The 22,634-nt window shown below is 42.9% G+C and overlaps 1 protein-coding gene across 2 annotated transcripts; it reads right to left on the reverse strand.

The window, feature by feature from the left end:
- Positions 1–3,603: 3,603 nt before the first annotated feature.
- LOC115113607 (ubiquitin-conjugating enzyme E2 Q2-like) lies at positions 3,604–21,393 on the reverse strand. Of its 2 annotated transcripts, none has more exons than XM_029641428.2 (13): positions 20,829–21,393; positions 19,683–19,787; positions 14,031–14,153; positions 13,048–13,104; positions 12,729–12,869; positions 11,862–11,946; positions 11,703–11,763; positions 11,520–11,610; positions 11,388–11,446; positions 11,082–11,130; positions 10,895–10,990; positions 9,942–10,008; positions 3,604–7,280 (listed from the first exon to the last, which is right to left on the reverse strand). In XM_029641428.2, exons 1-13 carry the CDS (start codon positions 20,985–20,987, stop codon positions 7,249–7,251), a joined length of 1,125 nt encoding a protein of 374 aa, XP_029497288.1. In that variant the 5' UTR covers positions 20,988–21,393; the 3' UTR covers positions 3,604–7,248. The 2 variants fall into 2 exon arrangements, with proteins under 2 accessions (XP_029497288.1, XP_029497287.1); XM_029641427.2 differs by having other exon boundaries at positions 12,714–12,869.
- Positions 21,394–22,634: the final 1,241 nt, after the last annotated feature.

The raw sequence follows: 22,634 nt of genomic DNA on the forward strand, positions 1-22,634 counted from the left end.
GGGAAGTGGAAAGAGAATGGACCAATATGTCTCTGGCTGGATACATTCCCTGAAAGGGTTAACTGGTCAGTAATGATAACTTTGAAACTTCCAGAAGACAGAGTGAAATGCAGGCGGATGCACCGTTAACATTTACCAAAGACTTCAAGCCGGAAAGAATTGGATTTTCAGGCTGGCCTTTTACTGTAATATATGCATCCTATCTCCTGATTGTGACTGTGGTAGTCTGAAAGGCAGACCGTGAATACATTTGAAGTAAATTTATGAAAAGCAACATGGAAAACGCTTTTGAAGGTCATTCTCACCGTGGCGCTGCCTGCAATTACATGCCCCTAAAATGCTGATTTGGATACTTGTAATGAAGTAAAATGAGCTCTCTTCCTTTGTAGTGTGAAAGCATGTAATATGAACATACATCTCGTACATTGTGTAGTACTGCCTCTCATCACTGAAAATAAGCAGCCCCACTGTGTTCTCCAGGCCAATTAATCAGCATTATAGAGAATATAAACAGCCTATGCTGTTTGAGAGAGAGAGAGAGAAAGGACATGCTTTACAATTCAATTGAAATTCAGCGTTGTGTCCCAGGCATCTGTCCAATATTCTCTTGGGATTTATTTCCAAGCCCTTGAGGGGGGTCTGTCATCAGCGGTGCATTGAGACATTCAGTCGCTAGGACAGTGCTCCTGGTGACAGAAAGAAGCAGAGACCACCCCCCCGGTTAGGTCAGGCTGACCTGACTTTAAATGTATTTAAACATAATCTGATCCGTTCTCTCATGACAAATGTACCAGACTAAACATGAGTTTATGCCATCCAACGCAACGATTCAAGTGCTTGTCCCTAGAAATACAATATGCATTCTGCACATAGATATACACAGGAATGCATCATCTTTGTCAACTAGCAGTATTAAAAGACACTAATATACAGTATATCTCTAGGCTGTGAATGATTATAGATCTCCACCTTGCAGGGACTTTGGTATTGAGAGAATAAAGACAAAATAATCTCTGATAAAGTTTACTTCAATTAGCCATCTTAAACTCATCACTTGTCTCGTTTTCTCCTCCGTCCCGTTTATGTGACAGGGATGGTTTAGTCAAGAAATGTTACATTTGTTTTATTAGGTACCTCAGGCTTTTACACTAGAACATGTGTCCAGTTAACTGGGGCTGATCGTGACACCTGTCTGTGTCTGATTGGTGCTCAGCTCTTCCACTGCAGAAGCAGGTCACTCAGGGCCACCGTGATTGGCTCCTTGACCCTGTTGCTTCACCTTAGAGGAAGAGGTTATTACAACTGGCATTTGTCTGCTTTCCTCCTCAATTTACTCTAACAGGGAGACATTCTTACATACCACAAGACCACTGCAAATTAGTGCACAATATTCTGTAGCAGGTTCATAGTTCATCAAACCAGACGATTGTGTTGCTACCATGCTGTGTTGTCTTAGGTCTCTTTATGTAGTGTTGTGGTGCCTCGTCGTGCTGTGTGTTTTGTCCTATATTCCTATTTTTAATCTCAGCCCCCATCCCCGCAGGAGGCCTTTTGCCAGGCCGTCATTGTAAATAAGAATTTGTTCTTAACTGACTTGCCTAAAGGCTCAATAAATTTGTTAAAAAAAAAGCTTAGCATGGGCATGATAGGAGGAGAATGTATTATGATTAAGGCTCAACACAGGCAGCTTCTGATGTCAGAGAACCTGTGAAGGCATCTCTCTCCAGACTCTAATTAGAGGAACATGTTGACAGCACAATCTGTATAGTTAGGATGCTGAACAGCGAGTAGACTAAAGTTATCAGAGAACACGTAAAAGTATGTCAGATGAAATCCTCACTATGGCTTTGATGTAGTCCCTGACTCCGGGTGATGCTTGTGTATTTGGCTGATGGAAGGCTGCTGGTGCATGTCGAGTTCTGATGGACAACGACTGTTAAGCTTCAGGCTATCAATCAACTTCAGTTGATTCTGTGTGCAACGCAAACTGCAGCGTGTACTAGGATCTGGCCTTGGGTTGAAGGAATAGCCAGCATGATCCCAGTCTCAATATGGGCTCCGTAGAGGTAATCACAGTGACACGCTCTCCTTCCTCCCCCCCGAAGCCATCCTCGCTGTCACTCTCCAGACTGGCCTGTCAGACCTGGAGCCAGGCAAGCAGTCAGGAGACAGGCTGAGGAGCCACAGATTATGGCCAGAGCCAGGTAATGAGGTTTGCTCCCTTGCAGCCAGAGGTCAGTCAGCCAAGACTTCAGATCAACAAAAAAGACTGAAATAAAAATACATTTCAATAATAGGCAATTAGCCTTGCTAACCGTGGAGCTCCACTTCCCGCCTGTCTCGCTCTCTTTCCTCCCTCATCCTTTCAGTCAGAGAACTGCTTGCCCTGCATACAAATGATCCAGAAATATGATTAAAGCGATGAATGTTTTACAATGGAAAATGTAGTTCGCCTTTTGCATGCCCTGAGACCGGTGGGTAGACCTTTTAAGTGAGAGGTTGCTCTGTTTGACTGGGTCAACTCTACCTTGTGATTGGCCAGTGGACTTCAAAAGGCTTTCCAAATGCACAATGTCTGTACTTGATTGGTTTATAACCATAACTGTTCATGCAGAGATGAGAACAGCGACCAGTATAGAGGGATTTGAAGGAGGACATGTTGTTTGACTGTCTGAAAAGGAACTGTGTGTTTACGACTACAGCAATGCTCCTTGTAATAACCCAGGTATTAATTTGGCTTTTACATCAGACTTCATCTATGGGATTGCTCATACCCTGCCAACTCACTCCACCACTGTGGCTCCAAAGTATTGATGAGGGAATATGAGGCGACTTGACTTGAGATAGTCATGTCAAAATATCAATCATGAAAACAGCTACTGAGGGAGAATGTTCCAAATGTATCATATGGACAAAACACAGCATTGAAGTTCCAAGAACACAGTGGCCTCCATTCTTAAATGGAAAAGGTTTGGAACCACCGAGACTCTTCCTAGAGCTGGCCGCCCAGGCCAAACTGAGCATTCGGCGAAGGAGGGTCTTGGTCAGGGAGGTGACCAAGAACCCGTAGGTCACTAAAAAGAGTTCTAAGACTCCTCTATTTTCCAAATGAACCGTTTCAATACATTTCTGTAACAATGTTCCAGCACCCTCTAGTGGCATCTGCTGCAACCAGAGAAAATACAAACTATTTGTATGGATGTTCTGCCCAAAATATCCCTGATATGTATTGAAGAAGTCAAACCATCTATTGAAGTGGTATCACCATACTAGCCATTCAAGCTCAACTCAGTGTTCCAGATCCAGTGTGATTGCATTGCTCTTCCATTAGCAAAAACATTGCTTTGAGGACTTAAAACACTCAGGAAGCCATTCCTCTCTGCCCTTTTGGTTCTCACTAGAGAACAGCCAAATCTGAATCTCATGCCAAAGGCGAAAGCTGCAGCTTTATGTATAGGACACTTGTCATTTTGGCCATCAGATAGTGACAAGTGTCCACTACAAGGGCATATTTATCACCATTCATGGTTTCAGCCTTAAGCAGAGGGTCCTATATAAAATACTAATACAGCTCTGTATCACATCTCAAATAGTACACAGGAGTATTTAAGAAAATTCTTTATTCTTCATAAACTTGATGCAAGTTTACAAATTACTGTACATGGTCAAAATAACCCTTGCAATGAAAAAAAAAAAACAATAAAAGCAAAGCATGCGAACAGTGCATAACTTTATAGCCCGCTCAGTCGCCAATCACAAAATTAAGCCAGAAAAGGAACCAATAATTAGTTTCAGGTCTCAAACCAAAATCTCCCAAAGCACTGGGTTGTTAGACAACTGGTCTGGATCTGTATAAGAGCTGTAATTCACTGCACAACTGACATTAGAACAGACATGGGGCCTTCCACGGCGTTAAATGCCCATTTGACGTCTGCTCTGATGACACAGGGCTTTAAAATAGTAAGAGGTGGAGTCCCGCTCTGGACAGAATAGTATAGTAGGTCATTCGTTTCCAATCTCATACTTTAAGACATGGGTGGGACGCTCATAAGTGTTGGAGACAGCCGTTTTGCCATTTTCATCCTTTAGAACTAACCTGATCTGGTGTCAGACCTACACGAATCGATAAAAAAAAGGAATCCGTTCCCAGAGATGTGGGGTTTACAGAGACCGCATCTACCGACCTGTGAAAACTAATATAGATGATCCAACCTGATAAACCAAAACTGTCCAGTACACACACACCTTAGTCCCTAGAGGGAAAGTACTTGATGAGAAATCTACATGCAAGAGACTACAAAACCAGGAGGTACAGGATCACGATGAAGAGGTCCTAGACTAGAAAAACAAAGACCCAAGACAATGAGGTTAAATGGGTGAGGTAAAGCATTGGTTCACCTTTCAGTGTCACAAAATTGATCTGGAGGGATTGAATGAGAGATAGCGCAAACATGCCCCTCCCTCATCACTCCACCACACCCTGCTTACCACTACAGTCTTACCAGTCACTACTTTAAAGATATTCAGACAAGCCAAATGGAGAGTGAGCAGGCCAATGGTTACTGCAACGGTTACTGTAATTATAGGAGGGGAAAACAATTTGGAAGAAAAAAATAATAATTGCATCGTGACATTTGTGAAGCAATCCCTTACGAAGTCAAGTGTGCAGTAGCCATGTATCCCTGAGTTTGCTTCTCCAGAGAACACGGAGGGAGTTTCTAGCCAGGGCATGTTCACGATGAGGTCAGCCATGTGAGAAAGCAGTGGCACACTTGGTACCAATACGTAAAGTCTATGACAATGATTATCGGTTATCCATGTGTAGTAGACATATTTGGTAATGAAGTCAATCACCATATTGGGTTGAATAGTAATAAACCTCTAAATGAGTCTTCAGTGCCACTATTTTGACAGAACGTCATGCATTGTGTTATACAGGTGGGGTGGCTGACATTACAACAAATACAAGGTAGATGGAGCTTAATTATACATTAGATGCCCATTATTAGTATTTTTTACAAGGGCGACATAGTTCTGGATGAGGTTAGTGTGCTGGGCTGACCAACAGCGTTGAACAAACAAATAGGAATATTTACTAGGAACAAGTTGGTTCCTATGCTGGTTTTTGAGACAGATGTCTAACAAAGTGGATAACACCCACACAAAAAAACACCTTTTAATGTGTGTAATAACATTAAATCAAATGCGTCACACAATATTCTGCATATTATTCATATAGCTAAGACTTGGCATGCTCCAGGTTTGACAGTGCTGAGGATGGTCATGAGTTAGGGGTTCATGACCCCACTGAAAAGGTTCCTTCCATCACTGACAACAAAGATCATGAGGTGGTCAGGTCATAAGTGAATAATCAGATACAAAATAAGGTACTAGAGAGGGGAGGCAAAGGATGGAAATCACTGGTGCTCAGTCTTTTGTTGAAGGCATTACTACACACACACACCTTATAGTCAGACCTGAAAATATCTCTTTAAAATCAACAAATATTTTATTATTGAGCATGTGGTATGAAGTGAAGTCCACTGTAGCAATGAGGGGCATGGATGGGCGATCTGAGTGTGTGAACAAGCTAGTTAGACCATGGATGGGCGATCTGAGTGTGTGAACAAGCTAGTTAGACCATGGATGGGCGATCTGAGTGTGTGAACAAGCTAGTTAGACCATGGATGGGCGATCTGAGTGTGTGAACAAGCTAGTTAGACCATGGATGGGCGATCTGAGTGTGTGAACAAGCTAGTTAGACCATGGATGGGCGATCTGAGTGTGTGAACCAGCTAGTTAGACCATGGATGGGCGATCTGAGTGTGTGAACAAGCTAGTTAGACCATGGATGGGCGATCCGAGTGTGTGAACAAGCTGGTTAGACCATGGATTCAAATGAAGCAGGGGACTGCACTGAGCCGTTTTCAAATGATTGCGTGTACAGGTAACTTCCTAACGATTGTGTGCATAGCCTTACTGAAAGGGTCATCAAGGGTGTGTCACCGGGGAAATTAGCCAGCATATCTGGAATGCCCAAAAAGCACCACTGTCGCATTGCGTAAAAGGAATGGTGTCACTTTTGAACATATCAAACCACTAACAAAAAAATACAAGTATTTCAATTTATACAGGAAAACAATAGTAGTCATTATGCTTACATAAAAACATGGTTTAAAGGTGTTCCTTTTAAATTCTGCAAGAGTGTCCATGAAGCAAATGCTTTGTTATCCTACGTCTGAAAATGCACCTTGATTGATGCCCCTGCTATAGCCAAGGGTATACTAACGCAGTCTCGGCCCGCTCGAACCCCAAGACCCACACAAGGTTACATTAAAAACAATTAAATCAATTCTCAGAAATACAACTTTACAAGTTTTACATGGAGTTAAATTCAACTACATTACAGTGATTAAATCCAACCTGCCTTTGCTAAGCCTGGTCATATTTCCGAAAGCAGCCTGAGAGGAGATTGGGCTGGGTGGTGGTGGAGGCGGCCAACACCTCTTGTGCTCAACAGGATAGCCTCCATTAAGCTGTCTCAGTCCCACTTTTGGTAAAGAGTCTATAGCTGTCCTCTCTATTCAGGGCCTTTGGCTTTTGTAGACCAGGCATTTTTAAGGAAATAAGCCTCAGGAGGACATGTTATTCCAGAAGGAGGAATCTTGGCAATATACAGATACACAAGCACAGACATAAGAGGCCATCAATGGCGAGTGAGGTGGTGCTCATTCCCACTACCAGTGTTTCATTGTCTATCCCAGCCTCCAATGTCACAAGGGGAATGTCAACCGTCATTCTCTGTTCCAGTCTGTGGCCGGAGAATCTCAACCCCAGTCACGTAACAGACAGCTTCAGTCACTAGCAAAAGCCATGCCTCAACCTTGACCAGAAATCACAGGCAGTAAGTAAGCTCTTCTTTGCTTGCCCAGAGTAGGATTTAAGGGAGTTGCACAAGATATGGAGTTCATTCAATGCTCAAGGGATTAGGGGTGAGATTGTAACAAAGGAAGCGATTGCACAAGTGCGAGAAAGATAAATAGCTAGAGGGTGAATCCACTATTGAGAAGTGGATATGGTCAGTGAGGTGGTTGGTCAGTGGAGGGGGGGTTTAACAGAATGGGTGGAACTGGCTGGGGAACAAACTCCCAATGAAAACAACTCCAGTTAGAGGGAAAAGAAAAGTATGGGGAGGGAAAGGTGTTGACTAAGACATGTGGTCCCAGTGGCGGCATGGCAACAGTCCTCTTACCCATCCTCCTTAGGGGGAGTGTACCAGCCTACAAGGATCAGACAAGAGACAGTGCACTCAGTTATACTGGACAAAACAGTCAGTTCATCCTAGACAGTAGGAATGAGCAAAGAGGTAGCTGTATTTTATCTTGACCTAAGAACAATCACTATAGCTGCCATATGAAACCCTCTTGGTGCTGGTAATACACTACCAAAAGTATGTAGACACCTGCTCGTTGAACAGCTCATTCCAAAATATTGAGCATTAATATGAAGTTGGTCCCCTCTTTGCTACGATAACAGCCTCCACTCTTCTGGGAAGGCTTTGGAACATTGCGGCGGGGAATTGCTTCCATTCAGCCGCAAAAGCATTAGTGGGGTCGGGCACTGATGTTGGGCGATGCTGCCTGGCTTGCAGTCGGCATTCCAATTCATCCCAAAAGGTGTTCGATGGGGTTGAGGTCAGTGCTCAGTGAAGGCCAGTCAAGTTATCCACACCAATCTCGACAAACCATTTCTGTATGAACCTCGCTCAGGGGCATTGTCATGCTGAAACAGTAAAGGGCCTTCCCCAAACTGTTGCCACAATGTTGAAAGCACAGAATCATCTAGAATGTCATTGTATGCTGTATCGTTAAGATTTCCCTTCACTGTAACCAAAGGGGCCTAGCCCAAACCATGAAAAACAGACAGACCATTAGATCTCCACCAAACTTAACAGTTGGCTATATGCATTCGGCAGGCAGCGTCCTTCTGGCATCCGCCAAACCCAGATTCGTCCATTGGACTGCCAGATGGTTAAGTGTGATGTATCACTCCAGAGAACGCATTTCCACTGCTCCAGAGTTCAATTGTAGTGAGCTTTACACAACGCCAGTCGACGCTTCGCATTGCACATGGTGATCTTAGGATTGTGTGGGTGCTCGGCTATGGTAACCCATTTCATGAAGCTCCCGACGAACAGTTCTTGTGCCAACGTTGCTTCCAGAGACAGTTTGGAACTGGGTAGTGTGTTGCAACCAAGGAAAGACGTTACGCGCTTCAGCACTCGGTGGTCCCGTTCTGTTTGTGTGGCATACCACTTGGCAGCTGTGCCGTTGTTGCTGCTAGATGATTCCACTTCAAAATAACAGCACATACAGTTGGCCCGGGGCAGCTCTAACAGGGGAGAAATTTGACAAACTGGCATCCTGTAACAGTGCCACGTCGAAAGTCACAAAGCTTTTCAGTAACAATGTTGGTCTATGGTGATTACATGGCTGTGTGCTTTATTTTACACACCTGTCAGCAACGGGTGTAGCTGAACTAGCCGAATCCACTAATTTGAAGGGGTGTCAACATACTTTTGTGTGTGTGTGTGAGGTATATAGTTGAAGTCAGAAGTTTACATACACCATGGCCAAATACATTTAAACTCAGTTTCACAATTCCTGACATTTAATCTTAGTAAAAATTCAATTTTAGGTAAATTAGGATCACCACTTTATTTTAATGTGAAATGTCAGAATAATAGTAGAGAGAATGATTTATTTCAGCTTTTATTTCTTTCATCACATTCCCACTGGGTCAGAAGTTTACATGCACTCAATTAGTATTTGGTAGCATTGCCTTTAAATTGTTTAACTTTGGTCAAACATTTCAGGTAGCCTTCCACAAGATTCCCACGATAAATTGGGTGAATTGGGGCCCATTCCTTCTGACAGAGCTGGTGTAACTGAGTCAGGTTTGTAGGCCTCCTTGCTCGCACACGTTTTTTCAGTTCTGGGATTGAGATCAGGGCTTTTTGATGGCCACTCCAATACCTTGACTTTGTTGTCCTTAAGCCAATTTGCCACAACTTTGGAAGTATGCTTGGGGTCATTGTCCATTTGGAAGACCCACTTTCGATCAAGCTTGAGATGTTGCTTCAATATATCCACATAATTTTCCTACCTCATGATGCCATCTATTATGTTAAGGGCACCAGTCCCTCCTGCAGCAAAGCACCCCCACAACATGATGCTGCCCCCCTCGTGCTTCATGGTTGGGATGGTTTTCTTCAGCTTGCAAGCCTCACCCTTTTTCCTCCAAAACATACCGATGCTCACTATGGCAAACCAGTTCTTTGTTTCATCAGACCAGAGGACATTTCTCCAAAAAGTACGTACTATTGTTTGTACAGATGAACGTGGTACCTTCAGGCGTTTGGAATTTGCTCCCAAGGACGAACCAGACTTGGAGGTCTACAATATTTTTTGAGGTCTTGGCTGGTTTTCCCATGATGTCAAGCAAAGAGGCACTGAGTTTGAAGGTAGGCCTTGAAATACATCCACAGGTACACCTCCAATGATGTCAATTAGCCTATCAGAAGCTTCTAAAGCCATGACATCATTTTCTGGAATTGTCCAAGCCGTTTAAAGGCACAGTCAACTTAGTGCATGTAAACTTCGGACCCGCTGGAATTGTGATCCAGTGAATTAATTATAAGTGAAATAACCTGTCTGTAAACAATTGCTGGAAAAATTGTGTGTGTCATGCACAAAGTAGATGTCCTAACCAACTTGCCAAAACTAGTTTTTTAACAAGAAATGTGTGGAGTTGTGTATGTAACCTTCCGACTTCAACTGTACATACACTGTATTTTCACAACCACTGACTGATGTATGGAGGGATGTAATCTCAAGGTCAAATAGGATATAAGATGTGTAAGTGAACATGGTAACACTCACCATTCTTTTCATGGATCTGGACCAGGGATTTGTATGACTGCTGTGCTCTGGCAAGATTGTATTGGTTCTGAAACAAAAACAGCACATATATTGAACTTGTGCTTATGAATGCCCCAAGAAGTGTAAAGGTTAATTTATATATTGGGGAGACACAGGACTAAGCACCATCACGTACAAGTAAATTAGTTTGGTGAAGTCTGACCGTACGGTGGAGGCCTTTCTATCAGCTTTCCCCAAAGAATTTTGCCACTCGTACTGATATCATGCTGCGTTCGCGCCCTCCGATGCGGGTTTATTAAAATTCAGCATAAGAGGAACTGGCTCTTATAAGGCCAGAGTCCTATCAACCCAGTGACAGAAACATTGGTATTCTTATGTTTTTGATTAATAGGTACATTTCTGGCATTCTATGAACCATTTTACCTACCCAACATTAGTAACCTCAGGACAAATATGATAAACACTTTCATTAGACAGGATATGACAATATAGCGAAGTGTCAAGTCTTTCTTTGGTGTACATAGTTAGATCCTAACTTTTAAAGAACACAGAGGTTATCAAGCAAGAGGGCCCAAGATTCCTTGAAACTACAGCTTGTCTATAAATATCCCTGTCATTTGGTTTGCTCCGAAGTCTACTGGGATCCCAGAGCCAGATTAGTGTGTCTGTGCTGAGAGAAGAGAGAAATGACAGCATGAAGTGGACCCGTGTGAAGCGTCAGCATTAAGAGATCAGCAGCATCGCACTGTCCCAGCGGCGCTAAGTAACTATGTCCTGTTTAAATGAAGTGCTGGGGGCTTATAGACACATCATTTCCATAGAGCAGCATGGACCAGCTGGCCACACACACAGCTCACCCCTTTATCCATGTCAGAACACAGTGTCAATACACCCTGTAGTATACACCATGTTCACACATTTCAAAGCTCTCTGCCCCCTTAAACAATGCTTACCTTATTGGCTCCAAACTGCACTCTGGCTTTTCCCTTGACTAAAGTGGCGTTGATCTGCATGATTACAGACTCTATGGAATAGGCACTGCTCCAGCCCTGAAATCAAGTGGCGATACATCAATGCACTAGCATTTACCTCCACTGTGAAATAACATAAGTTAAGTGACATTGAGGAATAAAAACATACCTGTTTTGTGAGAAGCTCCATGCACAGGGCACCCCCTCCAAGAACATAACTTAGAAGACAGCGGGTGAAAGGAAAACATTAGAATATGTAGACATTAAGTGATCAAAAGACTATAATAAATCTCTTATCCACAAGCACAGATGATCTCCTTTTAGCTAAACTGCTAGCCTTTCACTGGCTGTTGACAATTAGTTTAGACCACAAGAGCCCTTCCTTCACGGTTAAGTGAGGGGAGCAACCCAGTCACAGCGGAAACACTGCAGAAATACAAAGCCATTCCCCTCATACGCAGTGAACTGAACTCACCCTCCAGACAGCACAGGAGAAGCCACCCGTACAAATGGTGGATCAAAGGGGAAATTATCCTGCAGGTAGAGCACAAAAGAGCATTAACACGAGAACAGTCAACGCTAACAAACTATCAGCACTGGTACTTACTTTATATGAGAAGTTGAGCAGAATGTAATCCATTCCCTCCTTTTCCTTTAAAACCTGCAAGTCACTGTGTAGGGGACTGTCTGGATCTACGCTGTTGAGCAAATGGAGCGCATAATAATACGTCATATAATACATCACATGCTAGAATTATACTGTCAACTCCTATGGTAAACAGTTACTTACGTCCTCAGCTTGACGTGCCATTCATACAAGCTGTCATTGAACAGCTCCACTGAATAGATACCTGGAAGAGAATGCATAGTCTGGTAAGTGACATTCTGAATCAAACTGTCATTTTTGTATTCTTAGAGCTTTCTAGTGCTGCTGCAGTGAAGTACGTACCCATCTTGTAACTCTGGGACCGGTATATCTCCCGGAGCTCCTTCATGAGGCGGTCTGAGGCCTGCACTGAACCAGACACTGCACCCTGCAACACGCAACACACACACAGGGTAATACACCGACACCCAAACATGCAGCACATTCAATGATAATAATTCACCTCGACTCCACCACGATTAAATCAAATGTTTACAGGCTCAGTTCAAATATGCTAATAGCTCTGCATTTAGATAAAACGTCTACAAACTCCTATAAATGAACAGTTATTGATCAGCATAGAGACAAAATGCTTCAGAACTAACTGGCAGTATACAATTCGCTACAGTATATGGGGAGAATTTCACAGGTTCCATAGCAACGCTCTCATCTGTGATAATGATAGATTTGAAGAGCTGAGCCATTGAATGCAGTAGGGACTGTGGATGATGAAAGAAGAATCTCATTTCTAAGTCTCTCAGAGCTGCTCACAGACTTTAGGGGAAACGGCTGTATTCCAAAGCAACAATTAAGAAAGCTATGTGTAAATGTTAGATCATATGATTACTAACAGAATGACTAATTACTGTAATTTAGCCTACGCAATCCATGTTGATTATGTCCTTGTTTACAAATTGGAGTCCTAAACAGCATAATCTGGGTGTATTGCATTGGTAAGAAATTCCATCAGTAAAACACTGATCGAAAAATACATGCATTCAGAACCACCTGAAACTGGTTAGATGCATGCATATTGGCTATATCATAAAAGGTCACTAGACATCTCAGTGTAACAGTGCTGGGTCCAGTAAACTGTTCTAAGCCTGACAGATATTCCCCATGCATCCCCCAAAAGCGTATAAAATGTCACCTTACCGAATGAGCACTTACGTTCAAGTGGTCCTGCCTCTGGTTCTTGCGGATCTTCTCCAGGATGGCCAGGTTCTCCTTCTCGATGCCGTCATCCTCAGACTTCTTCCCATCCACTGGCTCCTCCTCTTTCATCTCATAGTGGTCCAGGTCTTCAATGTCCTGCTGGCACAACACACAACGACAAGATAAGAGCATTAGAAGACATTTTACTTCAAGTTAACACTTGCAAATATGTGTGATTGGTATTGACTATCTAGTCGAGCTTGACATCCAGCACAGCTCATATCAGCATGGTAATGTGCAGTGCTATATGGAATGACATTTATTTGAAAAGGACCTCTCCCATTTCCTCTTCTTCCTCCTCTTCGGACGTGACCTCGTCTGTGACCCCATGCTAAAGAAAAAAACAGAGAAAGATGAGTTCATAGACAGTTCAATCTCATTCCTAACATGCCACTGTCACGTCTGAAGTCTGGTAACAAAAAACAGATATTTGTAGGAATGTTCTGAAACGTGCAAAACCCAGTAAGCGAGTTTCTGGGTAGTCAGAAACAACATTACTCGTCTTGCATAGCACAACAGCGCCTCCCGTCCCCTTTCTTTCAGCCCAAGAATCAATGTTTGCGTTTAAAGCACAGCTGTACAGGCTGCTACTGCTTAACATTCATCCTCTGCTTCGGTCATTCTAATTTCTCAAGTAGACTATATGAGGCTAAGGTTGTGTGTTCATTGGTTTCGAGGTAAAATATGCACCTCCCACTGACCACGAGCAGAGGAAGAGTATCGATTCCATCTCCAGGACTCTGCACTAATCATTCATGTCTGTGCTGATGGACGGTTTCAGGACAGTAATTAGGTTCTTCATGCAGGTTTTTAAACCCTTTCATTAGCTAAGTGTCTTCAATCTCCTTGGTAGCTTTGACAATAAAACTAAACAAAAGGATTAGGCACATGACTCACTTTAGGTATGTGAAAGGAGATGGTCTTCATGAAAAAGCCTCTAGGTGTTTTTTTTGTACAAATATTTTTAACTAGGAAAGTCTGATAAGAACAAATTCTTATTTACATTGACGGCCTGCTCCAGCCAAATCCGGACGACACTGGGCCAATTGTGCGCCGCCCTATAGGACTCCCAATCACGGCCTGATGTGATACAGCCTGGATTTGAACCAGGTACTATAGTGACACCTCTTGCACTGAACCTTAGACCGCTGTGCCACTCGGGAGACCCATACTTCAATGCCATCCAATGGAAAATATATAGGCCTAGTAGTATTTGAAAACCAGAAAACATTTTGAGCGGTCATTAGCCGTCCTTACCTTTCGGTCTTGTCCTACAGGGCCAGCAGGGAGGGGCTGGTCCAGCATCTCTACATCTGGGTGCTGGGGCAGGTTGTACAGCCGACAGAGGTCACAGATGAGCCGCTTTAGCTGCTGCAGGAGCTGGGGGACAGTACCAAAAGGGTCAGTTAAGAGTTAGGGAGGTCAGGCAGGCAGCACTAGATAACACAGCACAGACATGTCACAGATACATTGCCGTGAAAAATGATATTTTACAACAAATGCTATCAGATCTTCAACCAAAACCTAATATTAGATAAAGGGAACCTGAGCAAACAAATGATAAAACTTGTTTCATTTATTTAATAAAAAAAGTTATGAAACACCAAATGCCTCTTTGTGAAAAAGTAATTTCCCCCTTACACTCAACTGGTTGTGCCACATTTAGCTGCATTGACTGCAACCAAACACTTCCGGTAGTCGTTGTTGATCAGTTTTCACCCACTCCTCCATGCAAAACTGATTTAACTTAGCCACATGTGGGTTTTCGAGCATGAACTGCTCGTTTCAGGATTTGCCACAACATCTCAAAATCAGATCTGGACTTTGACTAGGCCGTTCCAAAACAGTGTGTTTTTCAGCCGTTCTGATGTAGACTTGATTGCCTTTTTTCAATCAGTCTTCCTGCATGAACCAGCAGCACTTCAGCTTAAGCTCAGACAGCCTGATATTCTCAAGTAGAATTTGCTGATACACAGTAAAATTCACTTCAATGAATGCAAGTCATCCAGGTCCTGATGCAGCAAAGTATCCCCAAACCATCACACTACCACCACACTTGACCATTGGTATGAGATTTTTAATGTGGAACGCAGTGTCTGGTTTTCACCAGAAAAATAAAGTCTACATCAGAATTGCTGACAAATTGTCCATTAGCAACAAATTGTCCATTTTGGAATTGGCTAGTCATAGTTCAGACCTAAACCCACGAAAGTCTGAGTTAAAGCAGTTCTACATGATAGAGTGGGTCAAAATTTGATGCGAAAGACTGATCAACTGCTTCCTGTAGTTGTTGGTTACAGTCATTGCAGGTGGAACAACCAGGTACTTTGTGTAAGGAGAAAATGAACTTTTCTATTGGATGTGGAATAACTATATTACATATGTTTTTTATTTGTACACTCAACTTCCCTTGATCTTATATTAGGTTTTGGTTGAAGATCTGATAACATTCAGTGTAAGAAAACATGCAAAACCAGAACATTAGAAAGGGGGCAAATAGTTTTTCACTGTATTGTACCTCCACCACAGCACACCCTCAGAGACAACATGAAAGGTAAGATTGCGTCAGGGAATGTCAGACACCTTAGCAACAGTAACTTGGTGCATAAATGTGTACCTCTGCAAGCGTCTCAGTATTGCTATAGAAGAAGCGTATTCTACTGAATGTAGGCCTGGTCCATACATGGTGAAAATGTTGTATAATGGATGGTTCAACAGAGAAAATCTAATCACCACAGATAACTTTAATAAGAGTACTATAAAATGCCGATCTGGTGGGCTACAAACAGAGCATGCAGTGTGAGTAAGTAGGCCAAGTAAAAGAATGTAGCTACAAAACAAGATATAGCCTACAGAGAACTCAGCGTTTCCTCTTGGATTTCTTTCAGCAGCAGCAAAAGATACGAGGGGGGGGCTTTCCCCCCAGAGAAATAGAAGGGATCGTGCCACTGCATTGTAGGGAGATGAGGAGCAGGCAGTGGCTGTGTGCTCGTGGCTCTCATTTGCGCCACTGCTCACAAATATACCTTGTAATGCTGATCTTAAGCGATTCTCCAGGATTCTCCAGAAAACACAAAGTAGCACCACCGAGCCCACAAGCGGTTCCTGAAAGTTGCGTACTATATGTCACATATAAGTGCACTAGGGATGTGACAAATGGATATTTTTACGTAACGTTTAAAAACGGCAATAATTCATTTATTGTTAAAACGATCAGAAAGTCATAAATTGCGGAATTTTATCATGCAGAATAAAAGCCCTATTACGTATGCACGGCTACTAGGGCCAGGCAACGAAGTTCTCTACCACAACCCTTTACAGAATTATAACGCAGCTTCAGTAACACATCAATAGCGACAATTGGTAACTTTTCAGAAAATTTGAGAAAGTGACAGAATTCTGCTCCGGCATAAAATGTTCTGTATTTTTTCCCTTCACCTTAAAGTACTTTCTTTTTTTTTTTTAGGAGAGATTGGTCTCTTTGAGAGCAGCTCAAAATAGTTTGACAGTTCTGGTTGTCTAGTAATGGACGTTAGTCCCGCTTCAGAAGCCTCATTCCTTTAAGTAAAACGCTCGTTCATATCGCCAGAGAAGGTTTCGTGTCAGCTTTTAAAAATCCGTGGTGTAGCCTACCCTAATAGACAGACAAACCAGCCATAGCGCTTTCAAGCGACCACATTCCAGTATGTCTGAAAAGGGTTATCGATAAAGGATAGTGAGCCTATTGTAAGTTAAAAAATAAAAATAAAATAAAAAAATGATTAGGCTACCCCGTGCTCGCAAAACTAGCTCAAAGATACCACCATCCCGGCAACACACAAAATGTAGGCTAATCGAGGTAAGACAGTAATCCCTCTCAAATTATGCATGTATGAACTGCACATTGACACATCTAGCCCAGAGAGTTAAAAAATACTTAGTAGGCTAATAATCGGACAGGGCTTAATTGCCAAATCTTGCACCTGTTCTACTTACCCAGAGTCAGATTAACTCATGTGCAGTTTGAAGGTAGTGTCGCAAACCACTGCTAACTAGCATTTGCACTAACACAAGTTGGCAACTTCCTTCAAACTGCATGTAGAGATACAAAAAAATGGTATCCATGAATTCATCCGACTCTGGGTATGTAGAAAAGGGCTTAATTGCCAAGTCTCCACTGCTAAATAAATATAGGGGAAACACTGGAGAACTGCTTGGCACAAAAATTGTAATTTCAAAGGTAATTTTGTTTTGCTAGCAGAGACTGGAATATGTTCGGCTTCATCAATAAGTGCATTGACGACATCGTCCCCACAGTGAGTGTACGTACATATCCCAACCAGAAGCCATGGATTACAGGCAACATCCGCGTCGAGCTAAAGGATAGAGCTACTGCTTTCAAGGAGCGGGACACTAATCCGGACGCTTATAAGAAATCCTGAAAGACCTCAGACAAACCATCAAACAAGCAAAGCGTCAATACAGGACTAATATTGAATCCTATTACACTGGCTCTGATGCTCGTCGGAAGTGGCAGGGCATGAAAACTATTACACTACAGATGAAAAACCAGCCGCGAGCTGCCCAGTGACGCGAGCCTCCCAGACAAGCTAAATGCCTTTTATGCACGCTTCGAGTCAAGCAACACTGCATGAGAGCATGCATAAGAACACCAGCTGTTCTGGATGACTGTGTGATAACGCTCCTCGGTAGCCGATGTGAGCAAGACCTTTAAACAGGTCAACATTCACAAAGCCGCAGGGGCAGACGGATTACCAGGACATGCACCCAAAGCATGTGTGGACCAACTGGCAAGTGTCTTCACTGACATTTTCAACCTCTCCCTGACCGAGTCCGTAATACCTACATGTTTCAAGCAGACCACCATAGTCCCTGTGCCCAAGAAAGTGAAGGTAAACTGCCTAAATGACTACCACCCCGTAGCACTCACGTTGTAAGGCATTAAGTGCTTTGAAAGGCTGGTCATGGTTCACATCAACACCATCACCTCGGAAATCCACAGATGACACAATATCAATCGCACTGGACACTGCCCTTTCCCACCTGGACAAATGGAAAATCTGTGAGAATGCTGCTCATTAACTACAGCTCAGCATTCAACATAGTGCCCACAAAGCTCATCACTAAGCTAAGGACCCTGGACCTAAACACCTCCCTCTGCAACTGGATCCTTGACTTCCTGACAGACCACCCCCAGGTGGTAAAGGTAGGCAACAAAACATCTGCTACGCTGATCCTCAACACTGGGGCCCCTCAGGGGTGTGTGCTTAGTCCCCTCCTGTACTCCCTGTTCACCCACAAGTGTGTGGCCATACGACTAACACCATCATTAAGTTTGCTGATGACACAACAGTGGTAGGCCTGGTCACCGACAACGATAAGACCGCCTATGCCTATAGGGAGGTGGTCAGAAACCTGTCAGAAACCAGGACAACAACCTCTCCCTCAAATTGAGCAAGACAAAGGAACTGATCGTGGACTACAGGAAAAGGCGGCCGAACAGAACCCCATTAACATCGCGGGGCAGTAGCGGAGCGGGTCGAGAGTTTCTATCATGGGCCAAACACACCAAGGCAGTCGTGAAGGGGCATGACAACAGATCCTCAACATCCCCAAAAGGTTCTACAGCTGCACCATCGAGAGAATCCTGACCGGTTGCATCACCGCCTGGTATAGTAACTGCTCGGCATCTGACCGTCAGGCGCTACAGAGGGTAGTGCGTAAGGCCCAGTACATCACTGGGGCCAAGCTTCCTGCCATCCAGGACCTATATACTATGCGGTGTCAGTGGAAAGTCTCAAAAAATTGTCAAAGACTACAGTCACCCAAGTCATTGACTTTTCTCTGCTCCCCGCACTGCAAGCGGTACCAGAGCATCAAGTCTAGGACCCAAAGGCACCTTTAACAACCCCAAGCCATAAAACTGGCCACCGGATTATTTACATTGACACCCCCACCCCTCCATTTGTTTTTTTACACTGCTGCTACTCGCGGTTTATCATCTATTCATAGTCACTTCACCCCTACCTACATGTACAAATTTCCTCGACAAACATGTATCCCCGCACATTGACTCTGTACCGGTACCCCCTGTATATAGCCTCATTATTGTAATTTTATTGTGTTATTTTATTCATTTTTTGTTTTACTTTAGTTTATTTGGAAAATATTTTCTTAACTCTTTCTGGAACTGCACTGTTGGTTAAGGGCTTGTAAGTAAGCATTTCACAGTAAGGCCAACAGGTGTTGTATTCGGTGCAGGTAACAAATTATTTGATCTCAAATATTCACATGACAAGGCCCTTTGGCCTGCTGAAACTGTCACTGTGGCAGTGTGCCTGTCAAAAAGACCCATCCCTCTGATTCCACATCAGAGGCACTCTCGACACTCACACCAAACATGACAGAGGGCTGTTCTATGATGTTTGAGTGACATGAGGGTGACTTCAAAAGCCTCCTCTGTCTAACAGCTAGAAATAAGACAAGAGGAAAGAGGCAGAGAACAGCCCTGAATTGGTCTGACATTCATCTCCCTTTAACCTCCAATACCAGTTGAAACACCAGTATGAAATAGGGGAGTTGAGTGACAGCTAGGCTATCAGAAATGCTTTACCCAACAACACCAGAACAGGTATGGTTAATTAGTCATAAGAGATGCGATGGTTCGAAAATCAACCTATTTTTAATTGCTCCGCATAACACAGTTGAAGTTGATTCGATTAATATTCATGTTGTATAATATGGTTGTTTTAGTTTGGATACAAGCATCTGCTAAACAACAAAATTGTAATTGTAAACAAATACTTCAAATATATTGTCGTAATCCAGTTTCATTATTTAAACACTGGGAAATCTCCTTCCTAATCATCCACATACTAGATCAAAGGCTGGGATTGAAATGGATCTTACCAGGGTGCTGCCCTTTCTGACATCCTCCAGGCGTTCCAACACTTGTGTCAGGCTCGGGTCATCAGAGTCCACAAACCAGATTGGAGGTGTGGAGGGGTACGACTCCTGTAAGACATGAGTTTCAATGAGGATGAGAGAAGCAAACAAATAAAATCAGCATTATACGACTGGGAAATTTGATAATTGTTTGGAACATTGAAATTAAACAGGTGTGACATTGACTTGACAATCAAACCGGGGAAATCTCAAGTCATTTTAAACAGAAAAAAAATACTACTTTACATTACCTGAAGCTAAATTAATGTGTTGTGTGATGGTGGCCATTTCACATTCCTTATAGAATGTTAACAGGCCAAGTAAACGTTAAAAGCACTGAATTCAATCAGTATGCTGGTCAAACGAACGTAGCAAATTGGAAAATAAAAACCAATAGCATAACGTTACAGCTAGCAGATCACCGTCTGCTCACAAGACCAGAAGCTGTTTATTTGACAAGTGATGCTTTTGAATCATGTTAGCTAGCAATTATTTACTGACGTCATTAGTATAGCTAACTTAGTACTTACTGGGTTGATAATGACCATGAAGCATGAAAATATAACAACCACTACGTTAACTAGCTAGTTAGTTGATTGTCAAACAAGTTAACCGTAGAAAATACTGAAGTGTAGATAGCTAACGTTAACAAGGTTCATCAGTGACGCAGAAAGCGTGCCTAGCCTAGGCCCTAGCATAATGTCATGCCAGTTTCAGGATAACTTAGGCTAAAATCAACAGGCTTGCTTGTATTTCAGTATTTTAGCTAGCTAACGTTAAGTACGTAGCCTACAATAGTAATATGCAAGTAGTTTTACTCATACTAAGTCACTATACTAGAAACAAGTCAGCTACCGTTAGCTAGCTTGCTAACATGCAAATATTTAGACTCCCACTGGAAGTAGAAACAAGTCAAACAAAAACATTGCATGGCTAAAGTAGCTAAATGATAGCTGGCTAACGTTCGACTGGCCACAATTTGCGGAGTGTTTCTTTAACCATCTGTCCGTTCGCCTGTCCCGCACCGCCAGGCAAAATAACTGCGTGTTCTGAGTTAACCTACTGTAACTAGTTACCGCGTTAGACATGTCGCCTCGTTTCCCTGCTTACCGTAATGTTGCAATGTATAATCAACAGTTTTTCTCCAGTCACATTAAACTGACAGTTTAGCTCATCCGGTTTCCAGTCAATAATTCTGAATCGTTCGTGGTTTGGATCAAAAATGGACTCCAGAAACTTCAGTTCGGCCTTCAGCCCCGAAACCGACATCTTCCACGCATCTCCGGCTGGGCTGCTGGGGAGGAGTGAAGTCGGGACTAAAGCTGCTGCCACACAGTCGAGTCCCAAATCAAGCCTTTTAAAACAACGTAATGTCAAAGCGCCTTCAACACAGGTTCGCTAGCTCAATAACAACGCCGTGATTACTCGTCCGTTGTCTTTCCGTTTAGCTAGTATTGTTGTTGATGTTAGCCTTCTGATAGTACAATTTCAAGACCATACAATGTGACTTGGTTGAGTTTTCACAGTTCTTTCAATTAGTTGGGTATTTGTTTCGCCGGTCAACAAACTGACCATGATAATGCCCGCAAAATTGTAACCCAACGCAGTCACAGTGTGTCGTTGATCCCCGGCGCTCAATTGTGATTTCGTCTGGGGTTTAAAGATGGCGTTTTCCCGAGCCTGCAGAATCCCAGCATCCAGTGCGTGCTCAGTTGAGGCGCGGAGGTTAGAACACCAAAATATAGAAATATATAAATCACTTAGACAATTTTGAAACATTTTGTCACAGCAGTCTTTCTGTGTGGTGACTGAGTGAAGTAAACCGTCCTTACCTGGAGCATATTGTTACTAAAATTATAATCGTGTAGCTGGCCAAAGGTAGTCATTTTCCAGGTGGAAGTGTATGCCAATAAAACCATATTTATAATTTAATTGATGACAAGGCAAACTAATCTAATTGGATTGGCTTGCTGATGAGAGAGCTGTCTGACTTTTTAGGGGTCTTTAATTCATTTTAGCCATCATTTTTGTTGAAGACTGACTTGTTGAGAACACACTACAGATGTCTGTCCTACATTATTGTAGCTATGCCCTTGCACCAGAAGATGTCAGTGTACTACTCTTTTTTTAGTTAAATGTTTTAACAAAAAAACTGAACTCAAACAGTAGCTTCTCAACTTAACAAAGCATCATGATGTGATGATGATCATTACACAGCACTCTCTGCGTTGTAATTCTCCATTTAGTCACACCAACTCCTCACTTAAATGGACAGTGAAATAATGATGAACCAGGACTTAATCATTGGGTGATGGTAGTCTGATCATCAGCTAATTATGTCTTACAGTCAATATAATAGTAAATATGCTTGTGACAGGTGCAAGTTCACAAGTTATATGATATGTGAATTGTCTACTGAAGATTTGGATGGGGCGGCAGGTAGCCTAGCGGTTAAGAGCATTTGGCCAGTAACTGAAATGTCACTGGTTGGATTCCCCAAGTCAACTAGGTGACAAATCATTCAATGTACCCTTGAGCAAGGCACTTAACCCTAATTGATGCTGTAAGTTGCTCCGGATAAGAGTGTCTGCTAAATTACTACATTTTTTTTCTTTCTAATGGATGGAATCTTTGGAACTATCACGATGCAGCGAGCCCCTCTCAGTTCATCTCAGAATGGCAGCTGTGTGGGGAGATGAGGCTGAACAGAGGGGGGTCCAGTCAGAGGAGAGGAAGATGAGAAAGGCCTCAAATTCAACTGGACAACCAGAATGGGATTCATTGAGCATGCCAAACGTTAAAAGTAAACAATCAAGGCAACCCCTGAGGAGTAGGCCTGTTACCGAGAGATGAGTGAGTGCAGCTGACTGAACGAGGAGAATGCAGTGCTGTCAGCTCCAATCACACCATCACAAG

Source organism: Oncorhynchus nerka, linkage group LG28, assembly GCF_034236695.1.
Source record: "Oncorhynchus nerka isolate Pitt River linkage group LG28, Oner_Uvic_2.0, whole genome shotgun sequence".
NCBI classification, from domain to species: Eukaryota; Metazoa; Chordata; class Actinopteri; order Salmoniformes; family Salmonidae; genus Oncorhynchus; species Oncorhynchus nerka.